Source organism: Schistocerca serialis, chromosome 7, assembly GCF_023864345.2.
Source record: "Schistocerca serialis cubense isolate TAMUIC-IGC-003099 chromosome 7, iqSchSeri2.2, whole genome shotgun sequence".
NCBI classification, from domain to species: domain Eukaryota; kingdom Metazoa; phylum Arthropoda; class Insecta; order Orthoptera; family Acrididae; genus Schistocerca; species Schistocerca serialis.
In genome coordinates, this window is record NC_064644.1 from 107,051,810 (window position 1) to 107,073,702 (window position 21,893).

A 21,893-nucleotide genomic window follows, 5' to 3' on the forward strand; every position below is an offset into this window, starting at 1 on the left:
TTTTCCAATTTCGACAAAATGTGTGTCGATGTTTCATCGAAATCCGCAACACTTCTTGCGCCGATTTGTGGCTGTCGATGATGCTCGGATCTCACATTACACACCAGAGTCAAAACGACGGTCAAAACAATGGAAAAAGGCTGGTGAAAGTGCACCGAAGAAGACAAAGACCATTTCGTCAGCTGGTAAGGTGACGGGCCAAGAATAATCTTCATAGATTACTGCGAGCAAGGCAGAACCGTAAGTGGATGGTATTATGCTTCATTGGTGGACCGTTTCCAACTTGGGTTGGCTCGCAAAGAAGTGCTCTTTCTCCAGGGTAATGCACCATCTCACACATCAGCGAAGACAGTGGTGAATGTGCATGAAATGAGCTTTAAACCGGTTCCTCAACCACCCTGTTCATCAGACTTAGCCTCAAGTGGCTTCTTCCTGTTCCCTAACTTGTAACTTTGGCTTGCTGGGGAAAAAAATTTCATCAAATGAGGAAGTGGTGGTTGCAGTCAACGAATATTTTGCAGAGTTTGACAGAACCTATTTTCCCGATGGGATGGAAAAGCTGGAGGATCTCTTGATCAAGCGTATCCCTCCAGGGGGACTACGTCGAGAAGTAAGGCGACTTATTTGCGAAACAAACATCATAAAATGTAACCTTTCACTGCTGGAAATTTCACAGTGGGTTTCACAATTAAACCCAACGTTCCATCTTCATTTTCAGGGGGACTAACAGCTTCTTTCAGTGTCCGAACCGGGGTGTGAATCGCACACTCGAAATAGCCATGATCCCCTCTGAAAATGCCTTCCGTATCTGGGGATGAAAAGTTGGGTACAAATGTGAAATCCATTCGATCACGGTATAACAGCGCGGAACATTTTATTAATGGAAACAAACATTTTTTCTTGCTTCTTTACCAGGCTTATCAATCCACCATCATAGGCTTTGGCTTGGCGGCTCTTAGGAAATCGTCCGTATGAAACAACTGCGAAAAAAGGTCGCGTTTGTGGGGCTCAACTCGTGAAAGGTCTTCTGGTCTGACTGCAAGCAGAGGGCACTGGGAGGCTGGTGGAGCGCCCATCGACGTGGCCGCCTTTTCCCGACGAGGAAGATCCACGGTACTCAATTTGACAGCAGGCCGAGGAGACCTGGGGGCCTCGTGAGTGACTTGAACGTGGGAAAATATCCGCTCCTACCCGGGACCTCCAGGGCCAGAAATTAACTTACGAAGAGGCCGTAAGAACTTCCTCTCACCGATTTGATTCATTTTGACAGGGTGTGTAAGGTACGAAGAGAGCTTCAACATGAAGAAGCAACTCTCAACCGTTTTTCGAGAAAATAGAGTTTGCAATTTTTAGGTGTGCTGATATACTTCTTATGGTCGGTTGTATTCAAGGAATACGCAGCCTAGAAAGTAAACGGTTAGCTTCATAAGCGGGAGGTTTGTGAATCGAATCTCGCTGCTGATACTATTTTTCATTTCGACGTAATTCTAGCAGCAGATTTGTTATAACTTTGCAAATTATCGATGTCTAATGAATCATTTATTATTTTAATAATGTTTACCCTGAAAAATTTCTCTACAATTTTGGAAGTAGATCCCCATTATAACCGTATTCCGTGTTCATCACACGTGCCGTACGTCTCATTAAATTTTGTTTTCTGTGTTTATACGATCAGTATCAATCTGATTCGTGCAGTCCTCCATCGGTTACACACTATACTTTTCATAAGCGTAGACACAATAATATAAATAAAATGACGGTACTGATCTGATTGCAGGTTCGCGTGTATTTTTTTATTGGCCGCCTCCTTATGAAAATGTTTCCTGCTTTTATAAGAATAAAAATTATGAAAATAATTAACGAATCACTAAATATTGATAATTTGCACAGTCATAATAAATCTGTTGTTAGATTTAAGTGCGAATTTAAAAAAGCACCAGTGGGGAGATTCGATCCCGAGACCTCGAGTTTATGAAACCAAGTGTTTACTCACTTGGCTACGAACTCCTTGAATACTAGCGACCATGCAATGTATATAAGCAAGCCCAATGTTTTCAAACATGATTTTCTCGCAAACGGCCGAGAGTCCCGTTCTCCTTCACATATGTTGAAGTCCTACTCGTGCCCTACACGCTGTGTCAATGTGAGCTAAATAGGCGAGGGGAAGTTGGTAGGATGTCCTCGTTAGGTACAGGATGGGGGGAAAGAATTTGACCAAAAGTGTAGGGCAGAGAGACAGCATCAAAGAAATAAATTTGAGTATACGAACTACGGGTGGCAGTTGCCTATTTTCGGCGCTTCGGGAGCGTAGCTGAAATCGGACACATGATCGTCTTTACTAAAAATGAAATGTTATTCACTGAAAATGTATACGTAAACAAAATACTTGGGCTAATCAATCGTCGCGATGAGAACAAGAAAAACTTAAAGCGTCAGATACACGTGTATCGCACTTAGCTGATGTCCCATGCTGCACTTCTTTAGAAATGAAAATAATCAGATGTCCATGTTTCATTGCGTCCTAAAAGGGTCAAAGTAAATGGAAAAATGAGTATGCTTTTGTACATTAACTTCTTTCGACTTAACTAACTTAAGTATGTCGTAGTAAATGTTCAAACTGACCACCGTTTTCATGCTGGCATAGCGCCGTAAATATTTAACTGCGACCGCTGGTTTCTACACTCAAATTCCGCCGTTTGATGCTGTCTTTCTGTCTTACAGTTCGTTCAGATTGTTTTTTCGCACCGTGTATAAACACCGTTTAGCGCCGCCATGCGTCAGTTATAGATATTGTATGACATACAGGGAAGATTCCGACATACACGATGAATGTGTGGTGACAGCACGGCGCAATTCCAGTGCCACAACCGAGACGACAGCAGCCGCGCGATTCCGGAGGTACGATCGTAGCCGCTCGTTCTGAGTCGCCTTGTCAGCTTCCAACGTGAACGTCATGGCGACGTGTTACCTCAAAAATATCCAAGGGGCCACGGATCAGCAGCCTTTGAAACATGTGCAAGCCAATATTATTGTATTGTATTGTATGGTAACCGGGGACCTAGAAACGACGGAGAGGCTCCGTCCCTGCCGCAGCCGCAGTGGTCCACAACCCCAAGACGACTAGCGTAGTCCATTTCACCCCTCCGCCGCCCCACACCGAACCCAGGGTTATTGTGCGGTTCGGCCCCCGGTGGACCCCCCCCCCCCTCCCCCCAGGGAACGTCTCCCACCAGACGAGTGTAACCCCTATGTTTGTGTGTTAGAGTAATGCTGGTGTACGCGAACGTGGAGAACTTGTTTGCGCAGCAATCGCCGACATAGTGTAACTGAGGCGAAATAAGGGGAACCAGCCCGAATTCGCCGAGGCAGATGGAAAACCGCCTAAAAACCATCCACAGACTGGCCGATTCAGTGGACCTCGACAAAAATCCGCCGGGCGGATTTTGCCGGGGACCAGGCGCTCCTTCCCAATCCAGAAAGCCGTGCGTCATACCGCACGGCCAACCAGGCGGGCAAGCTAGTATTAAGTGACTTGATACTTCATAGCGTAGGACAGTAATAGACAGTGACTTCTCGTTTGCAGACAAGTACGCCGCGGTTGCAGTTATCAGTTTTATGAAGGATGTGAACTGTTGATACTGCTGCGTGTTTCTTTTAATGACATCCTAGCATCGTGGAAGACTTCAGTTACCATGAGGATGTCACTGACATTTCCACAATTTTGAAATTTTCCTCCTGTATCAATTGGGAGGGACTTACCACTGACGAAAACGTACCGTAAAATGGAAACGGCGTGGAAGCTAATGTTGCCTTTATGATCAGCGTTTTTGCTTGAGCTCCCATCTGTGGCAAGGTATGTATCTAAATTAAGGGTTCCGTCATGATATGCAGATAATGATCGATAGATAGTAATACCATTTCGGTCAGTCCAGTTAAATAAAAACGCCCATTGTTCCTTTTATACGTTTTCCATCATGATGTTTTAACAAAGACCTTGCAAAAATAACTTGACTCCCCGAGGGCGATGCAAATGGTTCAAATGGCTCGGAGCACTATGGGACTTAACATCTGAGGTCATCAGTCCCCTAGAACTTAGAACTACTTAAACCTAACTAACCTAAGGACATCACACAAATCCATGCGCGAGGCAGGATTCGAACCTGCGACCGTAGCAGTCGCGCGGTTCCGCACTGAAGCTCCTAGAACCGCTTGGACACCGCTGCCGGCAAAGGAAACAAAAGAAAAATTTGAAGTAGAAATTAAAATCCGTGGAGAAGAAATAAAAACTTTGAGGTTTGCTGACGACATTGTAACTCTGTCAGAGACAGCAAAGGACCGGGAAGAGCAGTTCAACGGAACGCACAGTGTCTTGAAAGGAGGATATAAGATGAACATCAACAAAAGCAAAACGAAGGATAACGGAATGTAGTCGAATTGAATCAGGTGATGCTGAGGGAATTAGATTAGGAAATGAGACACTTAAAGTAGTAGATGAGCTGGCAATGGCAGTTAAAGCGTTTCCGAAGAAGAGAAATTTGTTAACATCGAGTATAGATTTAAGTATCAGGAAGTCTTTTCTGAAAGTATTTGTACGGAGTGTAGCCATGTATGGAAGTGAAACATGGACCATAACTAGTTTAGACAAGAAGCGAACAGAAGCTTTCGAAATGTGGTGCTTCAGAATAATGCTGAAGATTAGATGGGTAGATCATGTAACTAATGAGGGGTTACTGAATAGAATTGTGGAGATGAGGAATTTGTGGCACAACTTGACCAGAAGAAGGGATCGGTTGGTAGGGCACGTTTTGAGCCACCAAGGGATCACCAATTTAGTATTAGAGGGCAGTATGGAGGGTAAAAATCGTAGAGGCAGACCAAGAGATGAATACACTAAGCAGATTCAAAGGCACGTAGGTTACAGTAATTATTCGGAGATGGAGAGGCTTCCACAGGATAGAGTAGCGTGGAGAGCTGCAGCAAAGTAGTCTCTGGACTGAAGAGTACAACAACAACAACAACAACAAGTGCGTTGATAATCTCACCCATAAGAACCAAAAACGCACACACAAATCCCTCACCCTGTGTAGTGCTTGCACTAGGATTGTGTACACTGTACAGAATTCGGTAGTGCGATTGTCTGGCGCACCCGAGCGAACGCGAACCTGTGTTTGCAGCGGCAATCCCTTGCACTGCTGCAAGCGGCGAAGGAGGCGCCATCGTCGGAGCAGACTCTCGATGTGGTAGCTGTGTAATCCAGGGTGCGCGCAACTGCCGTTGATATGAACAGGATGGCTAGACGAGGTCAGCCAGGGGCGTGCAACCCTACTCTCCGACCTTAATGGCGTCCGTCTCCTGTATGGCGCGCATTAGCCAGCGCGCACCTAAGCCCGGATAACGCGCCACTGCTCTCCCACTAAGTCCGCTGACGTGTGATTTAACGCGGCGCGGCAGCGCCTTGTTTATCGAGCGCGCCAATAAATGCTGCATTGGAATGGACGGCGCCGGACTAACCGCAGCTCCGAGTAAATAAATTAGGAGCGGACTCGCCGGCTAATATTCCACACGTCACCAAAGACAGCTCGCGGCTGCGTCGGCGGAGCGAGAGATGGTCATATTATTGCGCGTCCTGCCTGTATTACTGCTACCGACAACTCAGTCGTATTCGTACCCGGATTAAAACACGGAAATAAGTGAGCGGGACACGGTTAGTTGATTGATTCAGGGGAGGGAACCAAAGAGCAAGGTCATCGGTGCCATCGGATTAGTGAAGGATGGGGAAGGTAGTCGGCCGTGCCCTTTCACAGGAACCATCCCGGTATTTATCTGAAGCGATTTAGGAAAATTTCTGAAAATCTAAATTAGGATGGTCGGACGGAAGTTTGAACCGTCGTCTTCGCGCATGCGAGTCCAGTGTGCTAACCTCTACCCACTTCGCTCCGTAGCGGGACATGTCTTATCATTATTTTCGCATAGGGTATAGTAATCCCGTGACTTTTTTTACTCGTTCATTTTATCACTGAAGAGTCCGAGGAGTGGTATACGAGGGTCACTCCAAAAGAAATGCACACTATTTTTTTTAATCCATATTTTATTCTACATGTTTGAAAGTTTTAGAGTGTGTAGATACATCCTTTAGGAACAATATTTTCATTTCTCCACATAATTTCCATCCCACTCAACTGCCTTACGCCATCTTGGAACGAGCGCCTGTATACCCGCACGGTAAAATTCTGAACCAACCTGTTGGAGCCACTGTTGTTCCACGTAGAGTGTCCTTCAGTTTCCCAAAGAGATGATAGTCACATGGAGCCAGGTCAGGACTGTAAGGCGGGTGTCTCAGTGTTGTCCATCCGAGTTTTGTGATCGCTTCCACGGTCTTTTTGACTGACATGTGGCCGTGGATTGTCGTGCAACAGAAAAACATCCTGCTTTTGCCGATGTGGTCGAACGCGACTCAGTCCAGCTTGACGTTTTTTCGGTGTGGTCACATATGCATCAGAATTTATGGTGGTTCCACATGGCATGATGTCCACAAGCAAGAGTCCTTCGGAATCGAAAAACACCGTAGCCATAACTTGTCCAGCAGAAGGTGTGGTTTTGAATTTTTTTCTGGGGTGAATGCTCATGATGCCACTCCATTGATTGCCTCTTCATCTATGGTGAAAAATGATGGAGACATGTTTCATCACCTGTCACATTTCTTCCAAGAAATTCATCTCCATCATTCTCGTACTGTTCCAAAAGTTCGCTGCATACAATTTTTCGTGTTTCTTTGTGAGCCACTGTCAACATTCTGGGAACCCACCTGGCATAAACCTTTTTTAACGCCAACACTTTCAGTATTCTGCAAACACTTCCTTCCCTATCCCAACGCAGCGTGTCAATTCGTTCACTGTGATGCGTCTGTTAGCAGTCACCAATTCGTTAACACTCTGCACATTGTCTGGAGTGTGTGCAGTACGAGGCCTGCCGCTGCGAGGAAAGTCCGGAATATTGCCGTGCCCGCTTTCATCACGTAACCTGCTTGCCCACCGACTAACTGTACAGCGATCGACTGCAGCATCTCCATACACCCTTTTCAACCTCTTGTGGATGTTTCCCACTGTCTCGTTTTCACAACACAGAAATTCTATGACAGCACGTTGCTTCTGACGAACGTCAAGTGTAGCAGCCATCTTGAAGACATGCTGTGACGGCGCCACTCACGGGAACAGGTTGGTTGGTTGGTTTGGGGAAGGAGACCAGACAGCGAGGTCATCGGTCTCATCGGATTAGGGAAAGACGGGGAAGGAAGTCGGCCGTGCCCTTTGAAAGGAACCATCCCGGCATTTACCTGGAGCGATTTAGGGAAATCACGGAAAATCTAAATCAGGATGGCCGGACGCGGGACTGAACCGTCGTCCTCCCGAATGCGAGTCCAGTGTCGAACCACTGCACCACCTCGCTCGGTCCAAGGAACAGATTGAACTGAGTTTGAAAACACGCGGGAAGGATGTACCTACACACTGTAAAACTTTCACACGTGCAGAATGAAAACTGTATTTTTACAAAAATAGTGTGCATATGTTTTGGAGTGACCCACACAGATTGTTGTAACTTGCTACCACCACCCTGCTGCTGAATGTTGCCCGGAACCGAAGGTATGTCTACATCCGTGCGTGACAGCGCATATGATGATACAAGAATGCTGCCTATAGAAGATGAAGCTTTCACTCACACAAGACGCCTACAAGTGTGCCCATCAGAGCTCCCGCGGCTCGCTGACAAAGTGGTTTCTATAAGAATGAAGTAGAATATGGAAATTTCGTGCGAATAACACGTATGAGTTTTGACCTACGGTATAAGATGAGGCCTTGTTTCTTCGACATCAGAAGTAAAATTTTCTACGACAGGAACCAAACGTGATACAGAAGAACTCCGTCCTGAGAGGCCTCGGGAGGCCCAGCGGTACCGACCGACCGCCGTGTCATCCTCTGCCGATAGGCGTCACTGGATGCGGATATGAAGGGGTGTGTGGTCAGTATACAGTTCCCACCACCGTTATCAGTTTTCGTGACCACAATCGCTGCTTCTCAATCAAAAAGTTCCTCAGTTGGCCTCGCAAGGGCTGAATCCATTCCGCCAGCCAGACCCGGACGGTCACCCATCCAAGTACTAGCCGAGCACAACAGCATTTAACTTCGGTGATCTGACGGGATCCAGTGTTACCATTGCGGCAATCCCGTAGGCAAACGCGACACAGCTTTAAACGAAATATGCTGTGCGCAAATCAGTGTAGGCCGCAGACAACAGTGGAGAGAATTTAGAACTCTGCGTACATAGTACTACCGAGAAAGACCTGTCACTGATACCTCGAACAGCAGTCAGTGGAAGAATACAGCACTCAGTGAAACATGTCGCGTGCCTGTTTCGGTTCAGCACGTTTTGGCTACGATTTACGGACATTATGGCAAACCTCAGTTTGGTTGGAGATGTGCCCTCCGCTCCCCCGGCCAACACAGACACCAATGTAGTTTCGCGAAGTGTCGGGCGTCATCCGTAAAGTGATGGAGAGTGGACGCCTACATGATCTTGAGTGAACAGCTTCCCAGGCGGTTTGGTACTTGTATTAATCAATTTTCAGTGTCATACTTTAGTGTGTCATGACAGCGGTTTTTCTTAATTGATAGGTGCTCTTTCATACATTATAAGCAAGTCCACCTGTGGAGGCAGCTTCCCCCCACTCCACTCGCCATCCCGCTCCCCCACCCCCAGGCGAATGGCGATCTGATACTGTACTTCGTAGTAAGGATGCTGAAGACCATGTTATTGAGCAACGCACATCAGTCGTCGTCGTCGAAAAGAAGTGGTGTGTGCAGTAAGGATGTTCACGCATCAAAAGTATAATTTTTTTGACAGACTTGGATTTACGAATGACGTCGAATCTTAGAGTAGTCGCTGATTTCTTGCAAAAAGTAATTGCTTTTTCCCTCAGTGCCCTGCTTCGTTAACTTCTGAATAAAAACTCTGTTTGCAAGCCACCCATTTCGATAAAATTCTCGAGATTTCGACAACTATCTCCGCCATTGTCGTCAGCAGTGAAAGCCCCTGGCTGCCGGAGCTGGAAGTTTTCCGTTTATGTAGGAAGGCATTTGATACGGTTCCGCACTTACGTTTAGTGAAAAAAATACGAGCTTACGGAATATCGGACCAGGTTTGTGATTGGATTCAGGATTTCCTAGAAGAAAGAACACAACATGTCATTCTTAACGGTTCAAAATCTGCAGATGTAGAGGTAATTTCGGGAGTACCGCAGGGAAGCGTGATAGGACCTTTATTGTTTACAATATACATAAATGACTTAGTTGACAACATCGGTAGCTCCGTGAGGCTATTTGCAGATGACACGGTTGTCTACAAGAAAGTAGCAACATCAGAAGACTCGTACGTACTCCAGGAGGACCTGCAGAGGATTAATGCATGGTGCGACAGCTGGCAGCTTTCCCTAAACGTAGATAAATGTAATATAATGCGCATACATAGGGGCAGAAATCCATTCCAGTACGATTATGCCATAGGTGGTAAATCATTGGAAGCGGTAACGACCGTAAAATACTTAGGAGTTACTATCCGGAGCGATCTGAAGTGGAATGATCACATAAAACAAATAGTGGGAAAAGCAGGCGCCAGGTTGAGATTCATAGGAAGAATTCTAAGAAAATGTGACTCATCGACGAAAGAAGTAGCTTACAAAACGCTTGTTCGTCCGATTCTTGAGCATTGCTCATCAGTATGGGACCCTTACCAGGTTGGATTAATAGAAGAGATAGACATGATCCAGCGAAAAGCAGCGCGATTCGTCATGGGGACATTTAGTCAGCGCGAGAGCGTTACGGAGATGCTGAACAAGCTCCAGTGGCGGACACTTCAAGAAAGGCGTTACGCAATACGGAGAGGTTTATTATCGAAATTACGAGAGAGCACATTCCGGGAAGAGATGGGCAACATATTACTACCGCCCACATATATCTCGCGTAATGATCACAACGAAAAGATCCGAGAAATTAGAGCAAATACGGAGACTTACAAGCAGTCGTTCTTCCCACGCACAATTCGTGAATGGAACAGGGAAGGGGGGATCAGATAGTGGTACAATAAGTACCCTCCGCCACACACCGTAAGGTGGCTCGCGGAGTATAGATGTAGATGTAGATGTAGATGTAGATGTAGATGTAGAAAGATTCCAGCCTGTGGCACCAATCAGAGAGGCTCTAAACGACGCGTCCGCGGAAGGCAAAGCCGATAGCAGCTGCGACCCGCCACAGGACCGAGTGACAAGTCAGGACAGGCACCGGTGCCATGTTAGCAACTGCCGCGCCCGGCTGCCTAGAAGCGTCACGTATCCTTCTTTGCTTCCTTTCGATATCCAGACTCCGCCCCACACCCTACTAAGTGTGTAATCCTTGTCTCTGTCAAAGCTGTTGCTATTCATTCTACTCTCAGCCGTCTCCTTATAATGGAATCCTAATATGTGGACTCTCGTGTTTTCAAACAATATTTTGTGTCTTTTTGTCAGGCAACGCAGAGCTATGGTCAATTTGTCAAGCTCCCTTTGTTTAATATGTCGCTTGTACTCGGTTCGACGCTCTCCAACTGTGCAAATTGTCTGAACTACACATACTGAAGAGCCAAAGAAACTGGTACACTTGGCTAACATCGTGTAGGGCCCCCGCGAGCACGCAGATGTGTCCGAAGAGGCCGTGACGTGGACTCGACTAATGTCTGCAGTAGTGCTGGAGCGAATTGACACCATGAATCCTGCAGGGCTGTCCATAAATCCGTAAGATACGTGGGGGTGGAGATCTCTTCTGAACAGCACGTTGCAAGGCATCCAAGATATTCTCGATAATGTTCATGTCTGGTGAGTTTGGTGGCCAGCGGCAGTGTTTAAATTCAGAAGAGTGTTCTTGGATCCACTCTGTAGCATTTCTGGACGTGTGGGGTGTCGCATTGTCCCGCTGAAATTGTCTGTCGGAATGCACAATTGACACGAACGGATGTAGGCACTCAGAGAGGAAGCTTACATACATGTCATCTGTCAGAGTCGTATCTAGACGTATCACGGGTCCCGTATCACTCCAACTGCACACGCCCCACACCATTACAGAGCCTTTTTCTTGTTTGTGGTTGAAAAGAAGCATTTATTTTAGCAACTGACCGGTTTGTTGCTTTAGTATTAAATATGTAACGGTATAGGCAACCAAAATTCTCCTAAATTCTCAACATTAATGCGATGCATTTTTGCATTCGGCCAAACGAAAGGGTACCAAACAATTCGAAAGTTTGTATTGACATTTGCTACTTTTTACAAACGACAGAATTACAGTTTTCCAGTGAATTCTTCTTTTTGTTGCATTACGTGTCATTTAGTTCGGTACTTCCACACGAGTGGAAGACGAAATATTAGTTTGGCAGGAAGCATTAAGTTTTCTGACGATTTCTCAACAATCTGTGTGAAAGGTTTAATTTGGTTTTATAAGCAATGATATCCATTTCTACCCATAATGTCCCATTGTTAAACAAAATAAGCGTTTATGTTTTATGGGTTTCGCTTGCCCCAAAGCAGATACCGAAACAATCAATATAAGAAGCATTATAAATAAGAAACCATAAAAAAATTCTTGTAGTGCATAAGAAATCAACGTTCTACTGTTTCAGAATCTTCCTCATCCATTGAATTTTAGATTGGTAGGACGAACATAAACCCGAACTTTCAAAAAATTATGTTCGCAAATTTTTTTGTATTAATGTGGAACGAAATATTATGACCTTTCACGTGTCTTTCGGCGCGACCAAATGCTGTACAAGATTTGATAATTGCAATAATGAAATTTTTGATGAAAATATTACAATTGAGATAAAGTGAACAGTATTCCAAAACTCGTCTGCTAGTAGATGTCGCAATCGGTCAGGTGATCGAGATGTTGGTTTCAGTTCAAAGACGTTAATGCACGATCTATATCATTTATGGTCTGAAGCTGTAAGGTGTACCTAGTCAGATGTGTATTAACAAAAGTACAAAAGTAAACGAATACTTTAGAACGGGTAGATGGCTCGACAGTACCGCACGCACACTGTTCAGGTTTCGCTCAGTTGGGGAGTGGTGGTGGTTCCGAGGAACGCCCACTGCTGAGTACGGATCGGCGGCGGTCGCGAGGCTCGCTGGCAGATAGCCAGGCGGCGCCCTGCGGCTGCGGCCGCGCAGGTGTGCCTGAATGGCGCCTCCTGATGAATGGGGCGTCGGCGTCGGCGTCGGCGTCGGCGTCGGCGTCGGCGCCGCTAACGATGACGGATGTCCTGTGGGGGGCGCGCGGCTATTCTCGGTCCTCCCCCGGCTCCCTCTGCTTTATGCGGCCAATATTCAGCTGCGGCCAAGTCGCTTCACTTGAAACGAGGCCACCAGCCTCACTGAGCACCAACTTTGATCCATCAAACTGACGACTCTGACACGAATCAAATTGATAAATGTACTGTGATATTTCCTTCTCGACCTCAAAATCTCAAATGGTAAATGCCTGTAGTGCCAAGATGGTCACAGACGATTTCCTCCCCATCCTTGTCCAACAGAACTAGTTCCCCTAGTACAAGAACCTCAGTGTATACGAGACACTAAACTCTCATCTTTCGCCCTCCTTCCTCCTCCCCCGCATCCTCCTTCCTCCTCCCCCGCATCCTCCTTCCTCCTCCCCCGCGTCCTCCTTCCTCCTCCCCCGCGTCCTCCTTCCTCCTCCCCCGCGTCCTCCTTCCTCCTCCCCCGCGTCCTCCTTCTTCCTCCCCCGCGTCCTCCTTCCTCCTCCCCCGCGTCCTCCTTCCTCCTCCCCCGCGTCCTCCTTCCTCCTCCCCCGCGCGTCCTCCTTCCTCCTCCCCCGCGCGTCCTCCTTCCTCCTCCCCCGCGTCCTCCTTCCTCCTCCCCCACACGCCCTCCTTCCTCCTCCCCCGCGCGCCCTCCTTCCTCCTCCCCCGCGCGCCCTCCTTCCTCCTCCCCCGCGCGCCCTCGTTCCCCCTCCCCCGCGCGCCCTCGTTCCCCCTCCCCCGCGCGCCCTCGTTCCCCCTCCCCCGCGCGCCCTCGTTCCCCCTCCCCCGCGCGCCCTGCTTCATCCTCCCCCCACGCGCGCGCCCCCCCCCTTCGTCCTCCCCCCACGCGCGCGCCCCCCCCTTCGTCCTCCCCCCACGCGCGCGCCCCCCCCTTTTTCCTCCCCCCACGCGCGCGCCCCCCCCCTTCCTCCTCCCCCCACGCGCGCGCCCCCCCCTTCCTCCTCCCCCCCCACGCGCGCGCCCCACTCCCTCCTTCCCCGCGCGCCCCACTCCCTCCTCCCCCGCGCGCCCTCCGCCCTCCTCCCCCGCGCGCCCTCCGCCGTCCTCCCCCGCGCGCCCTCCGCCCACCTCCCCCCGCGCCCATCCTCTCCCTGCCCCCGTGCCCTTCTCCTCCTCCCCATCGCGCCCTCCTTCGTCCTTCCTAATCCCCGGCATCTCCTTATCCCTCCATCCTTCTTCCTCCTTCACCATTGTTCTTTCCTTCCTCCCTGCATCCTCCTCCTCCTCCTCCTCCTCCTCCTCCTCCTCCTCCACTACCTCCTTCCTCCTTCCCCACTACCTCCCTCCTAATCCCCAGTGTCTCCTTCTCCCTCCATCGTCCTTCCTACTTCCTTCAGCCTTCCGCCTCCTCCTCCACCATTGTCCTTTTCTTCCTCCCTACATCCTCATTCTCCTCTCGCACTCCTTCCTCTCCCCCACCCCCCCCCCTCCGTCTCCTCCTCCTCCTCCACTAGCTGCCTTCCTTCTTTCCACTTCCTTTGTCTTTCTTTTTCAGTTTTTGCTGTCTTATTTTTCTCTCTTTCATTTTAACATTTTTTTTGCTCTTTCATTTGTTTCTTCTGTCTTATTTCCTCTTTCATTTCTTCTCTCTACATCAACAATAAATGAAACTCTAATATTTATTCTCTTCTTTCCTGTACCTTCCATCATTTCTTCTTTCTTCCTTCGTCTTCATAAACTACATATTTGTCTTACTTTAAGGACTGGGCATTTGACATTGTAGAAAGTGTGCCCATGAATCTCTTGGTCGTTTCATGTTTCGTATATAATACATAATGCAATTTCACTGACATTCACTATTAACCACTGGTAGCTGGTAATTTTGAAATTGAGGGCAGAAATGCAGAATTTCTTAAATAAACAGTGGTTAATGTTGTTTCGTTACAGAACGTAAAGAAATTTATTTTACTTACACAAGTTACCAATACAGCAGTGAGGCATATTTCAACTTCACAATTTGAAGTGAGTTTGACGAACAACTACCCAAAAAGTGTACTTCACTCAAATGCCTTTTACGCTGCCAGCAGCATATTCACATCTTACCTCTCTACATAGCTATTTCTTCTTTCGCCCTGTAAAGAACACTGCTTGTTGCTTCATGATTATCTGCATGGAACGATAATGGCAGCTGTTGCTAAGGTCACATACGATATGATCCAGGGAAAGTACATGCAAACAGAATAACGTCTGTGTTTTTAACGCTACAATTGGTATGCCTATCAAAACGTTATATACATTCTTGCCATTAAAGATTGCTCAAAGAATCCCAAACTATCCCAAAAATTATGTACAAGTAGTTTTCGTTTTTCCTTCTTCGCTATCTAAAGAAAAAGGAGGATAGGGTTTAATATTCCGTCAGCGACAAAGTCATCTAACTGAATAACAAGCCATATTGAACAAGAATGGGTAATGAAATCAGCTAAGTTCACTTTTTCGAGGGAATCACCCGAGTCTTCGTCTTACTCGATTTTGGGGACCAGCGAAAAGTGTAAATCTTGGTGATCAGTGAGCATGTGAACTACGTTCGTCGTCCTGGAGGCGAGAACTGCGTCATAACTATTCGTTCCCGTGAGCTCTTCACAAAGCAGATATTTGCAGCCATCAAAAACAACAGTTACACACCTGAATAAACAGACTCAAAGACGTCAGACCGCCACTCGAAGTTACTCCTATCTGAAGTGTCAAATGCGGCGATGTTCTTTGGTACGTTTCACCCACTTTCCAAATAGTCTGGTACATTTTCTGTGGGGCTAAACAGGACGAGGTAGCGGACCAGTCAAGATCTGACACAACCAGCTTCGTTCTATGATGATGGGTCCCATGTATATTTCTTTTAACCACCAAATTCGTATATTTCTGGTAACACTAGAGATGTATAATACGTGTGACATGAACCAAATCTATGACGTAAAAGAAAAAAAAACACGAAAAAAATATAAACGTTGGCGGTAGAAAACCTCAAATTTTAAACTGTTTTCATTGCTGTGTAGATATAAATTAAAGTATCTCGTTCTAAAAGAACACATGCTTGAACGGTGTTGGATACGTATAAGAGTAGTTTATAGTTTTAATGTGATAAGTCTGTTCTTTATACAGCTAGAAATGAACGCTGATGGTTGTTGTTTTTGTTTCTTTCAGTCGTTCCAGTCGAAGCTGTCCTTCAGCTCTAAAGAGATTGTGGCGATCAGCTGTTCGTGGTGCAAGACGGCCTACCACAACAAGGAGTCCTGCTTCAATCTTCAGAAGATTGGAGAGGAGTGTAATCTTGGTATGTCTCCTCTTACCACAATACTTCTGACTAATTATTGTTATTCTGCATGTTTCACGTAACATATACAGCGTGTTACAGACATTTGTCACACCATAATAAGAAAATCCATTTAAGCAATCTTTTTAGCTGTTAATGAAAGGACTTATATAATGTTCTGATGTAAGAAACACATAAAAATGTCTTAAACACCCTCACACAAGCATGCATTCATCGGGACCTGATTAGGTCAGATGTACTTTTTCGTTCCAGTGGATCCATAGTGACGAGATCTTCCGGGCTCTAGAATATGTACAGAGCGAGGTGGCACACTGGACTTGCATTCGGGAGGACGACAGTTCAAGCCCGCGTCCAACCATCCTGATTTAGGTGTTCCGTGATTTCCCTAAATCGCTTTAGGCAAATACCGGGATGGTTCCTTTGAAAGGACGCAACCGATTTCCTTCCCCATCCTTCCATAATCCAAGCTTGTGCTCCGTCTCTAAATGACCTCCTCCTTCTCTAGAATATATCAAGAATACACAATAAATATTTAAAAAGAAAAACAAATATACTAATGTACTTTTTACAGATCTCAAGTGTAATGGCTCTCATGGATGTGAAATAAGTAAAAAAAAGCATATTTTTATTTAAAGGGTAGTAAATAACCTGGCAGAAAACATGTAACCGTTCAATACACGGCGCCGCATATGATAATACTTAGGCTATATGTAGCCATGCATCATCAAACAAGAATATCATTTTACAACATTTATTTACAATGATCATTACTGCAGTGAATTTTTACAGAAGTCAGATCGTGCTACTGCTTTATTTGATGTGATTTGTAACATACACATCAGCCGGTTACGCTAAGAAATTCATCAGTGAAGTGGAAGGAGTGACTACCATTAAATCTCTTGGGCTTCTCTTAAACTGAACTTTATTAGTAGCTAATTTTCTATACCGGCTGGTAAGTTTTTTAAAATTTTTGTTTCTGAGTAGAAGAAGCCGTTCGGTTAAAACGTAAGAGACCTTAAATCTTTGTGAGATTTACTCCTAGTTCTGGTACTGATTCCATGAATTGAAAATAAAAATTATCACTCTAAGACAAAAAAGAACGATGCAACACGAAGGAAATTTCCGAAAAAGGCGGAAATCGGTAGATGTGATGTAGATGTAGAGACAAACTAGTGATCACCATTTGAGAAAAATTGAATGATTTATTCAAGAGAAAGACCTTCAGAAATTGAGCAGGTCAGAAATATGTTGGTCCACTTCTGGGCCTTATGCAAGCAGTTATTTGGCTTGTCACTAGGAAATGCCATGTGGCTAGGGCCTCCCGTCGGGTAGACCGTTCGCCTGGTGCAAGTCTTTCGAGTTGACGCCACTTCGGCGACTTGCGTGTCGAAGGGGATGAAATGATGAAGATAGGGACAACACAACACCCAGTCCCTGAGCGGAGAAAATCTCCGACCCAGCCAGGAATCGAACCCGGGCCGTTACGTATGACATTCCGTCGCGCTGACCTCTCAGCTACCAGGGGCGGACGGCTTGTCACTGACTGACAGACTCGTTGGATGTCCTCCTGAGGGATATCGTGCCAAATTCTAATTGTCGGGTTAGATCGTCAGAATCCTGAGCTGGTTGGAGGACCTTGCCCGTAATGCTCCAAACGTTCTCTATTGGGGAGGCACCAGGCGACTTTGCTGGCCAAAGTATGGTTTGGCAAGCACGAAGACTAGTAATGGAAACTCTCGCCTTGTGCGACCGGCCTTTATCTTGCTGAAATTTAAGCTCACTGCAAGATCCCCTCGCTTCTAAACTGATACTGTTATTACTCAGCTTAGGCGCGTGTCCGTAGAAGGTACAGTGTGACTGGTTAGCATTTCCACCTGGAATTTGCGAGTGTAAGTCGGACCTTCCTTGATCCGCCTTGGTGGGTTGTGTCGTCGGATTTCCTTCTACCTGTGCGCGGTGCACTCTAGTAAATGTCGCCCCGTGCAGATTCTTCATTGGCGCATTGGATGTCTCTGTCGGTGGAAGCTAATTATCTTAAATTGCTGTCGATCAACTTTGGGGTATCTATTTACTCGAAATTAACATTCAGAGTGCCGTAATATCACTTTTATTCCTATTAGATCAATAATGAAACACTCATGTCACAAACTACTCATAACCGAGAGCATGGCTACCATCGAACAAGACAGGAAGAGCTCTTAATGCCGACTGCCGACTTTGGCGCGCAGTCCGTATCTCTTACCAGTTTCGTCACAGTTCGTGGATTTTCGATCGAGTTCGTAGTTACTAAGATATATGCATTCGTTAATCAACGGGTGTGAATGTTAACGAGGCAAAATTATGATGAATACTAGAAGGAGCCTCTGGATGTTTAAAACTAATAAATGACTTTAATTATTAAATATAATTAAACAAAGTCGGTGACTTGGCGCCAAGATGGTGGTACTTCCAGTAATGTATATTTCCCAGGCTGACGCTTGTTGCTACGGTCCAGCGCCGAGCCCCACCCCACTACGCTCAACATATGGTCGCTTCGTCACCTAACCAGCAGCGTGCGAAATGCTCTCTGATTCATGGTCGGCTACGGACTACAGCACTTCCTAACTATCGTGAATACATCAATAAGAGACAATAATTTATTAAAACTGGTAAAAACGTCTTCCTCACGTAAGAGGCACCTTACACCACGATGGCTGCCATGAAGAGCAACAAACGTGCCGCTGTGTTTGTAGGGGTTTCGCGCCCACTCGTTGTCGGGCCTCGTGGCTGGCGACACTCGGGCTGGTAACCCACCGCTTTCTGAGGCTTCTCCAGGCACGTCTTCGCTGATCATTGGGGGTTCATTTCGAAGCGGAAATCATAGTTTTTTGTCTTAGTGTATTTTTAATTACAAATTTCATTAAGGAATAAATACATTGGGAAGCAGTGAATGGTATCGCTAGTTCCGTAAATAGCCGTTTGCACGATGTTCTTGAGTTCACACTGCAAATAATTCTTATTATACGATTTTTTTAACCCGGAAAAGTAACTCGGCTTGATGAACTACCCCAAAAAATAATTTCGTATGATACCGTGGAAGAAAGTTACCATAGTATGCCAGCTTTTTTTGTGGCCTACGTCTGACAACATTCGCCTTGCATTATTGTGGCACTTCAGCAGTTCTGTAGTATACTCCTCTCACAGTTGAATTTATTATCAAGAATTTAACACTTCAAGTTTCTCTATCTGCTTGTCGTCGTATTCTAGGTATATACTTTTGGTATTCCACTTAAAATTTCTTATCTGCATGTAGTACGTTTTTTTTAAAGAATTGGCTGGGAACCATTTATTAATGTCCATGAAAATTTCGTTACCCGATCTCTTTAAAACTGTACTTGATTTGCAATTTATTGCGTAATTTGTATTATCTACAAACAAAAGAAACTTGGTATCTTGTCACCATTGTTGTTCAATATAGCACTGGACGAAGTGATTAGGCAGTGGATAGCAATAAACGAGGAAATGGGAATACCAAAGACCCATGTGGGGGTTAAAAAGGACAACAGGGCTCAAGTGGACTGCCTAGCCTTTGCAGACGACATAGGAATAGTGAGACGGAAGAAGACGCAAAGACACAACTCGACAACTTAAGTAAGGCAGCCAGAAAGGTGGGACTGAGGATCGCCTATAACAAGGCAAAGACATTAAATACCACTGCAGACTGGGAAACACCGGAAGGCGCTGTGCAAATGGTGGACAAATGCCTGTGAGAATTTATAACAAGAAGGAACGGGAGCAACGAGGGAATATCAGAGAGGATAAAGATGATGTCAGCCTTCTGCATGACGAGAGAGATATACAATAAAAAGAATATATCCACAGAGGCAAAGATAAGCCACTACAACGGTAAGGAATGCAGTATTACATGCTGCTGAGACGATGACACTAGGAAGAAATGGGGCAGAACAACTAGATAAAAAAGAGAGAAAAATACTGAGAAAAATACAAGGTCTCAAAAGAGGTGGAGAGAGGTGGATGCGAAGACCTGGGGAAGAATTTTACCAGAACATGAGAACAATATTCGGGGAAATCAGACTCAAAAGGGCAGGGTTTGCTGGACATGTAGTTAGGATGAGTATGGACAGAATGACGAAGAGAGTGTGGGAAACAACAGGGAGGACAAGAGGAAAAACAGGAACCAAGTGGCTTGTTGAACTTCGGAAGGACTGGTTGGAATTGGGGATCAAGGTCGAAGGAAAGGAAAATTGGAGGAACAAATACACACCGACCAATATGCCGGATACCAATGACAGAGAAGAATACAGGAAAAAGATTAAGAGTGCCACCAGTGGAGCCGACAGGAGAAACGGACACTGAAGATCACGGAAGAAGAGCGGGAGAGAAGAACAGAAAGAATGAAGAGGTTCTGGGAGAAGAAGAGGAAAATGCAGTCCACGAAGGAGCTACCCGTGGTCCTACAGAGACCGTAACGCAAGAAAAAGAAAGAGGTTACGGATGAAAGGTCATTAATGTACACAAGAGAAATGAAGGGCTCTAAGATGGAACCATGTGGGCTACTATGTGTAATTATTTCCCTCGTTGGTGTTGAGTAGTTTCGCAGTCTTTCGTAACACGTTGATGAAGGCTCTCTGCACTAAGAATATCTGCTTCGTAAACAAATTTTTTTAGATGGCTACACAGATAATTATCCAAAGGTTTGAGTTCGTAGGAAAGTACAGGACATGCAGAAAGTTTTCCACCACGTAACCACACATCAAGGTTGATATCATCCAGTGAATGTCGTATAAAATGTGATAAAACTGTACTGCAGCCGTATCATGCATAAACCAGATGATTCGTCGTATTCGCAGGCAGCACATCCTTTTACAAATCTGGAATAGTGATTTGATTAAATTTCTGGTAGATTGCCACACTGTCACCTTCAGTTCTACCCGAAATTTGAACTGCTGATGATGTCTAGCCTGAATTGTGCAACGAAGACTTCAATCTGCCCACAAATGTTGCTTTCGAAAGGTTTAAAATTCCTGCTCTTGCGAAGTTTGCCTCATCTGCCACAGTGGATTGGCATTTTCAAAAGAAAACCATCTGCAGGAGCTTACCCACGGCAGGTGACCAACAACTACATCACTGCTCTGCAGTCCACAATTACGTGTTTGGCAGAGAGTTCTTAGAAACACTTTTAGATTATTTCTCGACCGTCCCTTCTCGAATAGCACCTGGCGAAAAATGAACACCTAAATCTTTCCATGCGAGCTCCGAGTTCTCTTACTTCATTTCGATAGCCATTTCTCTGTATAGGTAGATGACAGTAAATTTTTTTCGCATTCAGAGGGGAAAGTTGGTGTTTGAAATTTAGTGACAAGGAAAAACTTTTTTAAATCCACCTCACGTATCACATCCGTGACACATTCTACCATATTTCGCGATAATACAAAACGAACTGCCGTTCTTTGCACTTTCTCGATGTCTTCTGTCAATCACATCTGCTAAAGACTCCATACCGCACAGCAATACTGAAAAAGATGATACGGGTAATGTAGGCAGTCTCTTTAGCACATTTATTGTTCTGCCAATAAAAAGCAATCACTGTTTCGCCTTTTCCACATCATTTTCTATGTGAACTTTAAGTAGTTTGTAATTGTAATCCCTAGGTATTTAGCTTCATTGACAATCTTTAAGTTTGTGTGATTTATTGTATAGCCGAACTTCAAGGAATTTTTTTTTTAGTACTTACGTAGAGACTCTCATACGCTTTAATGTTCAGGGTCAACTGCCACTTTCTAAATCATTGTGCAATTTGTCTACACTGAAAAGTCAAAGAAACTGGTACGCCTGCCTAATATCGTACAGGGGCCCCGCGAACATGCAGAAATGCCGCAACACGACGTGGCATGGACTCGACTAATGCCTGAAGCAGTGCTGGAGGTAACTGACACCATGAATCCTGCAGGCTGGCCATAAATCCGTAAGACTACGAGGGGGTTGAGATCTCTTCTGAACAGCACGTTGCAAGGCGTCCCAAATATGCTCAATTATGTTCACGTGTGGGGAGCCTGGTGGCCAGCGGAAGTGTTTAAACTCAGACGAGTGTCCCTGGAACCACACTGTAGCAATTCTGGACTTGTCGGGTGTCGCATTGTCATGCTGGAATTGCCCAAGTTCCTCGGGATGCACAAAGGACATGACTGGATGCAGATGATCAGACAGGATACTTACGTACGTGTCGCCTGTCAGAGTCGTATCTATACGTATCAGGGGTCCCACGTCACTC

General features: G+C 45.7%; 1 protein-coding gene across 5 annotated transcripts in view; it reads left to right on the forward strand.

Annotated features, from left to right (window-relative positions):
- Positions 1–21,893, forward strand: part of LOC126412064 (eye-specific diacylglycerol kinase) — a 903,754-nt gene that overhangs the window by 694,832 nt on the left and 187,029 nt on the right. For all 5 annotated transcript variants that reach the window (XM_050081449.1, XM_050081447.1, XM_050081448.1 and 2 more), the window contains exon 4: positions 15,493–15,622. In XM_050081449.1, the coding sequence (XP_049937406.1) occupies positions 15,493–15,622 (130 nt within the window). The remainder of the gene's footprint in view (positions 1–15,492; positions 15,623–21,893) is intronic.